The 10,524-nt window shown below is 58.4% G+C and overlaps 1 protein-coding gene across 9 annotated transcripts in view; it reads right to left on the bottom strand.

Moving 5' to 3' along the window:
* Positions 1–19: 19 nt before the first annotated feature.
* MARK2 (microtubule affinity regulating kinase 2) overlaps positions 20–10,524 on the bottom strand; it is a 54,632-nt gene continuing 44,127 nt past the window's right edge. For 3 of the 9 annotated variants that reach the window (XM_008708945.2, XM_008708953.2, XM_008708948.2), the window contains exons 8-19: positions 9,978–10,214; positions 9,179–9,298; positions 8,974–9,073; positions 8,784–8,896; positions 7,404–7,536; positions 6,957–7,135; positions 6,576–6,673; positions 5,431–5,592; positions 4,524–4,781; positions 3,484–3,510; positions 1,366–1,410; positions 20–725 (exon numbers count right to left, since the gene is read on the bottom strand). In XM_008708945.2, the coding sequence (XP_008707167.2) occupies positions 365–725; positions 1,366–1,410; positions 3,484–3,510; positions 4,524–4,781; positions 5,431–5,592; positions 6,576–6,673; positions 6,957–7,135; positions 7,404–7,536; positions 8,784–8,896; positions 8,974–9,073; positions 9,179–9,298; positions 9,978–10,214 (1,833 nt within the window). In that variant the 3' untranslated portion in view covers positions 20–364. The remainder of the gene's footprint in view (positions 726–1,365; positions 1,411–3,483; positions 3,511–4,523; positions 4,782–5,430; positions 5,593–6,575; positions 6,674–6,956; positions 7,136–7,403; positions 7,537–8,783; positions 8,897–8,973; positions 9,074–9,178; positions 9,299–9,977; positions 10,215–10,524) is intronic. The other 6 variants (XM_040639283.1, XM_008708947.2, XM_008708946.2 and 3 more) reach the window with 6 other exon arrangements.

Below are 10,524 nucleotides of genomic sequence, written 5' to 3'. Positions count from 1 at the left end.
TTTTTTTTTTTCTTTTTTCTTTTTGGTAATAAAAAATTTCTTGGTTTAGGCGAAATACTCTGTGCAACCGCAGTACCGAGGGGGAGCCCTGCCCCCCCACCCCTCCCTCCCCTTCCTTTGCCTCCTGTGGGGGAGAGGGGGGAAGGGGGACTTTCTGGGCAGGGGTAAATGTTGGGGGGAAAGAACCATCTCCCGTCCCCCCCACACATGGAAGAAAAAACCGAGAAGGGCGGGCGGGGAGAAGTGCCAGCAGGGGGAGACACACCAATCCATCTCTGCAGTCTCGCCCAGGTGGGCTGGCGCCCGGCCCCAGCAGCTAAGTCCAGCTGGCCCGCCTCCGTCGCCCCCCACTCCCGGCAGCCTGTTAAAGCTTGAGCTCGTTGGCTATTTTGGAGGCAATGTTTTTGAAGGCCATGGAGGTGCCCGATATCCGCTTAAACCGGACACCGTTGAGCGAGAGCCGCGGCAGTTTGCACACCTCCATCTCCCACTGCACGAAGTTCTCGTGGCCCGGCGTGCCGTGCATGCACAGCAGCATGTACTTCTCGTGCAGCTCGCTCTGACAGCTGTTCGCGTCCAGCACCTTGCGGATCTCCCGCATCATCTCGTTGGGCTCCATGGAGCTGGTGGTCTTCATGCTCCACGTGAAGCGTAGCGAGCGCGGCTTGGCCTCCCGAAACTCCTCCTTGTCTTTGTCGTTGCCTCCACCGCCCACCACGTGAGGTCTGCGGAGAGGGCAGAGGCGGGGGTCGGGGTGGGGCCCGGGGCACCCCACCCACGGGAAAGCCACCCTGGCAGACGGCCCCCGAGACCGCAGAGGAGAGCGGGAGGGTGCCCAGGAGGCGACAGTGCTGGAGGAGGGAGCGTCAGACCTGGCTGGGGGAAGCAGAGAGGGGTGAGCAGCGTGGGCAGTTTTGTGACCTCCGTCTCTCAGGGAGGGCAGAGGCGGGGAGGAGAAGCCAGGCCCTGGCAGGGGATAGGAGGGTGACAGTTCCATGCTTTTCTCTGATGGGGGGAGGGTCAGGGAGAAAAGGGGAGCGCGTGCTCAACAGCCCTGAGCAGTTCACAGACTGGACAGAGAGCAGCAGCTGAGGTACAGAAAGGTGAGCCGGCCGGTGGGTAGGAATCTGTAGCCCCAGCCGCCCAGCCCAGGGCTCCTGCTTCCAGAATGCGCCAGAGCTGAGAAGGGCCCACGCCTACTGCAGCTGGGGCGTAGGGCTTCTCTGAGGAAAGGGAGGCCCCGAGAGGGTGGGGACAGGGCAGAACCACCGGAGGCAGAGCCAGGTGGCAGAGGAAGAGAGCGGCAGGAGGCCCGTGGCAAGCCTGTGGCCTGGGCAGGGCTGGTGCTGGCCCCAGCCCTCTCACCTGAGCGTCTCCACTCGGTCTTTGCTTTCGGGTTCATTCAGGTTCCTCAAAAAACAGAGCGAGGGAGAGTTTAGTGCTGGGACCTCTCGCTCCTTCCACCGCCGCAGACCCAGGTGAGGGTGGGTCTGGTGAGGTGCTACTGGTGGGTGAGCAGGACCCAAGCTCTAAGGCCACTTGCCTGTCACCTGGCAGGCCAACATGGCTCTGCAGCACCTCACACTGGCAGCTCGACGGTCCCTCTACAGCGGGAGCCCGGCACACAGGGCCTGTCCCTCCCCACGCTCCCAGAGATGTGTGCTGGGGAGAAGGAGCTGCTGCTCCAGGAGGGGGAGGAGGGTCTGGATGTGCAGGCACGCGCATCGAGCACACGGCCACAGCATGAGGCAGCCCCCCCACCAGCCGACAGCCAGGGCTTCACGCTGTGAATGGGTCTTCGACCCCAGTACACCAGGGCCCCAGAGCCACAGTCCTCTGGAAGGGAAGGGGCTGGGCTGGGGGGCGTGGTGTGTGGTGGGGGTCAGACAAAAGCCTCTCTCAGGAGGTGGAACTGTGGGCAGGCCTGGGAATGGGTGCCTGAAGATGGGGAGGGGCAGAAGGGACCTGAGGCTGTCCGTGGACAAGCCCGCCTCCCCCATTCTTTTAGAACCCCCCTGTCTGCCAGGCTGCCAGGCCATCTGCTTGTACAGAAGGGAAGACAGAGGGCAGGGCAGGGCCAGCACCTTGGGAGAGTGGGTGGGGAAGAGGTCTGGCCCCGCTGAGCGGCTTCTCCAGCTCCTGGCTGGAAGATGGGTGCCTGGAGCCGGGAAACTGGGGACTGCAGAGGGCAGGGACGTGAGGAGGATGAGAGAGCAGCAGCAGCACATGGAAAAGGAACACGAAGACACAACAGACACACGAATGCACACAAGCGCACTGTGAGCAGGGAGCCCGGGCTGTGCAGGGGAAGGAGCCTGCTGCTCTCCCCAGCCCCACCTGGTCCCTGCCCGTGGGTGGAGGCGCCCTGCCGGGCAGGCCCCCACCAGGGCCTGTGAGTCAACAGCCAGCCATGCAGTGAAGAGCTGGGTGGGGAGCGATGGGTGGAAAGGGGAAAAAGCCTGAGGACCCTGGCTTGGCCATTAGGTCAGTTGGGTCACCAACGTGTCTGCCAGGTCTCTTAGCCCCAGCACAGGGCCTGAGCTGACAGCCTTGGGGAACCAGTGCTCCCAACCCGGCCCTTGTTCTTCAGCTTGGTATGGGGCCCACCCAGGCTTCCAGAGAGGATGAGAATAGGGCCAGGGGGTGGTAGAGCCAGGATCTGGCCTAAGAAGGGAGATGCCTGAGTTTGGGGGGCGGGGGGCGGGAACGGGAATCTCCCACTGTTTTGCCAGGGCTAAGAGGTAGATGGCCCCAGCCCTAGAACATCCCCGCCCCTGGCTTTCTGGAAGCCACTGTCCCTATCCAGAGAACATGGGCCCAGAGAAGAGGCGTGGCTTGATTCGTCCAGATCCTGCGGGAGGCAGGAGGTGTGCGGGGTGGGGGTGGGGTAGGCCTAGTTCTGCAGGAGCTGCCAGAAGGGGGTGCTGTGCCCACTTGCGAGGCAAAGGCTCCTTGGGCCTGGAAGCGTCAGACTGAAGCCTTGGGACCCCAGCATCCCTGTAGTACCCCCAAAGTCCTGCTATCCACAGGACAGGGGCAAGAGGTCACACAGCCCTGAAATGTTCAGGGGACCAGAGAAGGCAAAGACCCAGAGACCAGAATGAGATCCCCGCCCAGACGCACTGGGCACCCTCACGGAGCTGTTCACAGAGCATGCACAGACAGGGGAGGGGTCAGGGAAGGAGCCCAGTGCTTGCGACCAAAACCCAAACCTGGCGTGGGGGTGAGAAGACAATCTTAAAGGGAGAATTCCCTGAGACGGTCCCCCGTGCCTGGGGACAGGCCCCTCATTTTTGAAGCCATCCGCCCCGAGTGGCCACCCAGTCAGAGGCAGTCTTCATCCCTTTAAGATGGCAGAGAGAGGGCCACACAGACGTGGTTAGCAGATGGAGGCGGGAGCAAGAGCCAGAAAAGGGGAGTTAATGACGGAGGCAGGACACAGGACACAGACACACACACACACACAGCGGGCTGAACGCCTACCTTCTGGCAAACCTGAAAGACAGATTTCTAAAAAAACAAACAAAAAAAGACAAAATAAAAAAAGAAATAAAAAAAAAAAAAAACCAACAAGACAGTATGTGGATAAGCAGGTGGGGAGTGGGCTTTACAGGTTCAAGGGTCACCCCATTTGTGGAAGAGCCGCTCAGCGAGACTAGAGTCCTAGGCACCCTGATCTGCCCCCACCCGCCCAAGAGCCCCGCTCTCCAGGGCTGGAAAGGGGCACGGCTTTTGTGAAGTGCGGCAGGAAGGGCCGCAAGCCTGCTGCTGCCTCCCGAGCTACGCCACGGTGGGAGAGGAAACGGTGGGATGGAGACAGGGAGCGTCCCACCACGCAGGACTGCTTGGATGCACGTTAAGAATCAAAGCTGTCTCTTTGGGGTGGCTGGGGGCCAGGTGTGAGAAACCTCTTGAAGAGAATCCCCACCCTGCTTGCCACCTCGGAAAGCATCAACCCACTGGGCTGCGAGGGAGGAGGCCACCCTGGCCCCCACCAGCTATTTCATTTACGGCCTTCATCCCCGCGGACCCTGGGCAGGAGGACGCGGCTGAGGCTGAGGGAGCGACTGCAGCTGGACCTAGCCAACTGGGTGGGGGGAAAGGAGGTCAGAGGGGGCGAGAGAGAGGACCAGGAAAAACTCTCCTTGCTGGCCCAGCCTGGCTCGGGCCTCATGACTTTGCAGCTGCGTCACCAAATATAAGTTTCCATGGGAACCCAGGAGAGAAGAGGGGGGCTTTTATTTTAGCATCTGAGTTCACACTCTCCTAGAGAGGAGGCGGCATTGGCCATCTGCTCTCGGGGCCAGAGAAGAGGGCTGTGTACAGGAGCTGGGGAGAGCCTGGGAGGGACGGACGGACGGGTCTGGGATTGTGAGGTGCTGACAAGGACCCGACTCCTTAGGCTTCCCAATGCCTCTTCTAACCCCAAGACCCAAGCCTAGTGCTGGCAGTCCCCACCCCACTCCCAGGCAGGTAGGAAGGCCTGGTCTCATTCTCTCTGCCACCCTAAGCCCCCCACTCACCTGCGTACAAACTTGGAAGTGAATTTGCTGAAGATGCTCCCCGAGGCCCCCCGCCGGCCCTGGCTGTTGCCAGAGGGAGAGGCTGGGGTCACACCGTAGGGCAAATTCTGCTGGTCCCGCACCTGCCGGAGCTGTCCAGCGTGGAAGGTGCTTCGACTGGACACACCCCGGGGGAAATTAGTTCGGTCTGGGGCTCCACCGCTGCTGCTGATGTTGTGGGCGGAGGGGGAGGCGACAGGGACACGCTGGGGGGCTGTGCTGTGGGAAAAGAAGTGGAGGCAGAGGAAATGCATCAGGGCACAGGCATGCCATCACCACCGAGCACCTGCAGCACCCCGGGGTGAGAAGGGGGATGCTAGGGCAGAGGCAGCCATCACGGAGGACACAGAAGGAAGGGGTGTGACCACTGAGGACACCGGAAAGGAGGACATCTAGGTGGCGGTGGAAGGAGACGGTTTGGGGGAGGGAGGGAGGCGAGGGAGGATACATGTGTGAAGAGCAGTACAGGCCAGAGAGAAGTGGCTCCTTGGGAGCCAGGCACACTGGAACCTCAAGGGGACAACGTTGACCAACCCTCAAGGACTGAGTCCCTTTGGTGCTGACTGTCCCTGGGGTCCTAAGGAAGTCCAGGAAGGCTCAGAACAAAAAGGCTTCCTTCTGGAGCCTCGGGACGGCTTCTTGCATATCTGTTCTGAGAGGGAGAACTGGAGGAAAAGAGGGGCATTAAGCTATTTTTTTGTTCTACTTCCTGACTGTAGGGGACAGAGCCATTTCTTGTGGCTAAGATGCCAAGAACAGAGCAGGACCCCCGGGCAGGGGGTGGGGGGAGGGAGGGAGAGAAATTGTGGGGGGCGGGGGTGGGGCAGGCTGAAGGCACCCGGTGCGCCAGCTGCCCCAGCACACTTGCCTGGGCCGCGGCACCTCACAGTTACTGTCCGTGGGGGGCAGCCCAGTGGCCTTGTTGGGGTGCACGGAGGCCGACATGGATTTCTGGTGCTGGCGGGGCCGGGCCGCAGAGACCGCGGCGGAAGCAGAAGCTGTGGAGGCCCGGGACCCTGGCATGGTTAGGCTAGGAGACAAAAGCAGCGAAGAGGCCTGGGTTAGGGGTCGGTGGAGGCAGGAGGCTCAGGTTAGGAAGCAAGGGCAGGGCAGAAGGGCCAGAGCGGGAGGAACTCAGCAGGATGCAGGTCGGGTCCAGGGAGCAGCAATGGGACTCTAGTCAGAGCCGAGGAAGGCGGGGCTGGGAAGTGGAGGGCGGGTGAGTAAAGTGAGGCAGGCCAAAACCTGGGGGAGGAAACCAAAAGTGCAGGAAAGCCTACAGGAGGCAACTGCCTCCGGGTTGCGCTGGTCTCCTAGGAATTCTAAGAACAAGGATGTTTTGTCGACAGAAAGAGCAGGGTGTTGCTAAGGGGAATTTTCATTAAGCTCAGAAGAGGAGGAGCCAGGAAGGCAATACACCAAGAGATGCTGGCGGTCAAGGCTAAGGCGGGACCTGTTCTCCCAGGCACAGCTGGGGTCACCCTCAACACGTACACCCCTCAGGTGGGCAGCTCTCGATTCTGCTCTGAGCTGGGGCCCCCCAAACAAAGCCTCAGGCACTGACGCCAAGAGGAGCGCAGTTGCCATGCCCTGGCTGCAGTCAAGAAGCAAAAAGGCAGGGGTGCCTGGCTGGCTCACTCAGAAGAGGTGTGACTCTTGATCTCAGGGCCGTGAGTTTGAGCCCCACATTGGGTGTGGACATTACTTAAATAAATAAATAAGTAAACAGGAAAAAAAAAAAAAAAAAGCCAGAAGGCAGCCGAGATGACCATGGAGTCTCACTCGGTACGCCCACAGCAAGCAGCAATCCCAGGAGCACAGGGGAGAAAAGACTGGCGGGGGGAGGGGGGAGTGGAGAGCAGGGGGAGGTGCTGGTGTGTGGACAAGCCGGACCGGACAGAGCCAGGACAGAACTCCAGGGAGCAGGGAAGGGAGGTGGGGCTGCCGACAGACATCACTGCTGTGAAAGATGGCTCTGGGGCAGTGTGGTGGGCAGGGCCTGGGTCAGCTCACCTGTCTTTGCCGTTCTGGATGGAGGCCTGGCCAAGGCTGGCCCTCTCCAAAAGTGGGGAATTCCTGCTTCGATTTGTGCTGGTGGAGAGGACGCTGTTCTGTGGGGAGTAAAGGGCAGAGCTGTATCACAGAAAACCTAAGTGTTCTGTTCACAGAACTGGCTTCCCCTCTGCCTCCCAGCAGTAGCAGACAGGGACAGAGAAAAGAAAGGATTCTGCTTTTTCTCTTGGGGGTAGGCTTTCTATAGTAAGCAAAGGTGGCCCGGGAGGTAAGATCCAGTGGGCGGCCAGAGGGAGATGCCTGGATGGGGCAGGCCCCACTGCAGGAGGGAGCAGGGAAGGGAGTGGGGCTGGCTGGTGGGGGACCCGGAGGAACGCTCACCGTAGAGGGGGTAGGGGTGGTCTTCTTCCTCTCCAGGCCAGGCAGGGGGCTGGCGGGCACTTTGGCTGTGCTGCTGGCCTTCCGCCCTGACTCCCGGTCTTCCTCAGGCCGCTTATTCTCTGCGTTGTTACTCTGCGTCTTCTTAGAGTAGGAATTAGATGTGGGAATGGCAGGACCAGCTGCTGGGCCAGAGGGATGGGGGGAATGGGTAAGGGTGAGGGGCCCACCGGGTGCCTGACACGCACACACACGGTGCTCTCCTACAGTCTTGCCGGCAACTTAGCAAACCCCACGTCACAGACGGCAAGGGAAGTCAAGTGGCGTGTCTAAGGCTAATAAGTGGCTAAACTGGGACTGAAACTCAGCAGTGTCATCCCAAGCCCCCAAAACCCGTGTCCTTTCAGGAGAGGGGTGAGTCCCCACCTGCAACTCCCCCAAAGCACTCACCCTGGTCACTGAAGCGCCGCTGCTTGGGGTTGGCTGAGACACTACGCTGTACCTTGTGGGAGGGGGAGGGGGCACTGCTATTGGTCAGATCAGCTGAAGGCCGGGGCTTCAAGGTGATGGTGTCGCCCTCCAACTGTAAGCAGAGAAAAAGGGGGACAGAAGTCATCGGAGATGCGTACAGATGGACCCACTTATACACCACCCTGCCTGACACAAAGCCACCCCAGACTCCCATGAGATACACCCCTGCAGGACCCAGGTGTACTTAAACACTCCTGGAGACACGTATGCCCCGACGCAGATCCTGACAGAGCCAAACACCCCCCGCCCCGGGGCATACACACGCCCCCGAGAACACACATTCAGACTCAGAGACCATACCCTGCTGCCCCCAACTAGATACCTCCTGAGCAGGCTAAGGTGAGAACCGAGAGAGGGAGCCCAGCACTACCCGGGGCAGAGCAGGGAGGCCGGCAGTGCACGTGGGGACATGCAGATGGTGAGCAAGACCCCACTCCCACACAAACCCACGGACGCACACACAGACATGTTACCCAGATGGGGAGAAGAACAAACACGAGGCCTCCGATGAACAGACGGGAGGATGGACATGCACGCACACAGATACACAGAGCCAGACATAAGCGCCAGGCTCAAGCAGAAGCAACACAAAGACAACCTACGAGAGAGGCGCAGAGACCCCACACCCAAACACCCCGAGATGGACACTTCCAGACGCAGAGAGACACAAACACATGGAAACAGACGCAAAGACTTCTAGATCAACAAAGAACTGATCCTGGGGTGCCTGTCAGTCAGTTAAGCATCTGCCTTCAATCAGGTCATGATCCCGAGGTCCTGGGATCGAGCTGCATGTCGGGCTCCCTGCTCAGCAGGGAGTCTACTTCTCCCTCTGCCTCTGCTCCCCCAATCATGCTTGTTCTCTCTTGCTCTTAAATAAATAAATAAATAAATAAATAAATAAATAAATAAATAAATAAATAAAATAATAAATAAATAAATAAAATCAATCTTTAAAAGCAAAACCAAAAAAGACAAAGAACTGATCCAGCCCAACTGACCTAGACCCAGCCTAATCAACACAGACGGGGCCAGATCTACTCACCCACATGGAAACCCAGGCCCAGGTCTAGACAGACCCCAGTAGCTTTCCTGAATTATTCATTCAGCGACAGAGACCAGTGAAAGCAAAGGCCAGAGAGCCTTACCCACCAGTGCTGAGGCTTAAAATTCGTAAGCAGAGAGGACACCTACTCAGAGAGGAGCTTCTGCCCTCAACGGGTGCCAGAAGCAGGGTGCTAGTGGGGGTGCTAGTGACAGCAAAGCTGGCCGGCAGGGGACAGAGCAGGGGGCACACACCTCAGAGCTCTTGTAGCCCAGGAGCAGATAGGTGGCCATCACCTCGTTGTACCTCTGGCCCACCAGTGAGTCCTGGATCTCTTCCCGTGTGTAACCCATGGACACCATCAATTCTGCACAGGGGGAACATATAGTTAAGGCTGGTCCTGAGTCCTAGGGAGTTCAAGCTTACAGCTCAGCAGAGCCTCACCTGTCCGCCGGGGGTCCTTGTAGTCAGGGAGTGGCTCCACATAAGGCTTTAATTCATCATCTTCGTGACCCACATTCATCCATCGATCTTTCATGATTTGCTGAGGAGCAAAGGGAAGGGTATGGGCAGGGAGGAAGGAGACTCAGCGTGGAGGTGTCCCTGGGAACCCTGGACTTTCCAGTCAGCTGGGCTCCGGGCTGCTCACCTCTAAAGTGCCTCTCTTGCTGGGGTTGAGAATGAGAAATTTCTTAAGCAGGTTTTCACAGTCCGTGGACATGTAGAACGGAATGCGGTATTTTCCCCTCAGTACCCGCTCCCGTAGCTCCTGAGATAGGAGGCAAGTTTATTTTATTATTATTATTTTTAAGTAAGCTCTACGTCCAACATGGGTCCTGAACCCACAACTCGGAGATCAAGAGTCGCCTGCTCTACTGACTGAGCCAGCCAGGTAGCCTAGTAGGAGGGAAGATTAAATCACCCCAAGGCCAAGTGAAGAAACCTAACATCCAGGCTCCCGAGAGCTAAGGACTGACCAAGCAGACATACATGAAACATGGTAGGAGGCAGAGAGCCTGAGACAAGGCACCTCATTAGAGAGGCACTGAGGTCAAATACCCCGTGCCCATTGGCTTGACCAGGCCGAGGCCGGCCATTCCCAAGTACCTTGGAGGGGTGAACAGACATACAATCTATCCCATCCCTTGAGGAAAGAATGGAGGTCATTACACCGGGCACAGAAGAGCCCGTGTCTGCTACCTTTAGCAAGCCCTTCTCTGAAGCTCTGGCTTAGGGAAAATGTAGAGGTGGCAAGGGTGAGAGAGGTCAGGGGTAAGACCGGAGCCGAGAGTAGAAAGGAGAGGCAATAAAAACGATCTAAGCCTTGGCGTGGAGTGTGTGACTCTTGATCTTGAGGTTGTGAGTTTGAGCCTCATGTTCGGTGTAGAGATGACTTAAAAATAAAATCTTAAACAACAACAACCAACTAAGTCTGTGCTTCACTCCACCTTGAGGTTCTGTCCATCAAAAGGCAGGGATCCACTGACCAGTGTATACAGGATAACTCCCAGGCTCCACACATCCACCTCGGGTCCATCGTATTTTTTGCCCTGGAAGAGCTCTGGGGCAGCATACGGGGGACTGCCACAGAAGGTATCCAGCTTGTTCCCAAAGGTGAATTCGTTGCTGAAGCCAAAGTCTGCAATCTTGATGTTCATATCAGCATCCAAGAGCAAGTTTTCTGCCTGGGAGGTAAGATGGAGAATGTCAGGACCAAGCAGACCACAGTAAGCCACTGGACAGGAAGGAGCTGAGGGGGAGGGGAGCACAAACAGGAAGCCATCCTCAGTCTCAGGACTTTCCCCATCAACTCCAGGGCAGGCCTTCAGTCAGTGTGAAGAGGCTGGGCTGGAGGAGGGCAGCGCAGGCCCCCTCACACAGGCAGCCATGGGCGGACGGGGGTCTGGGGGCTCCGCCGTGTCAGGCTTGGGTTAATCGCAGTCACGTCTGCCAGGACTTGAGGGCCAGGAGCCTCCGAGGTAGTCCGCACTCTAA

This window comes from Ursus maritimus, unplaced genomic scaffold (genome assembly GCF_017311325.1).
Source record: "Ursus maritimus isolate PB19 unplaced genomic scaffold, ASM1731132v1 scaffold_23, whole genome shotgun sequence".
Lineage (NCBI taxonomy): Eukaryota > Metazoa > Chordata > Mammalia > Carnivora > Ursidae > Ursus > Ursus maritimus.
This window is presented reverse-complemented; position numbering and strand designations above follow the sequence as displayed.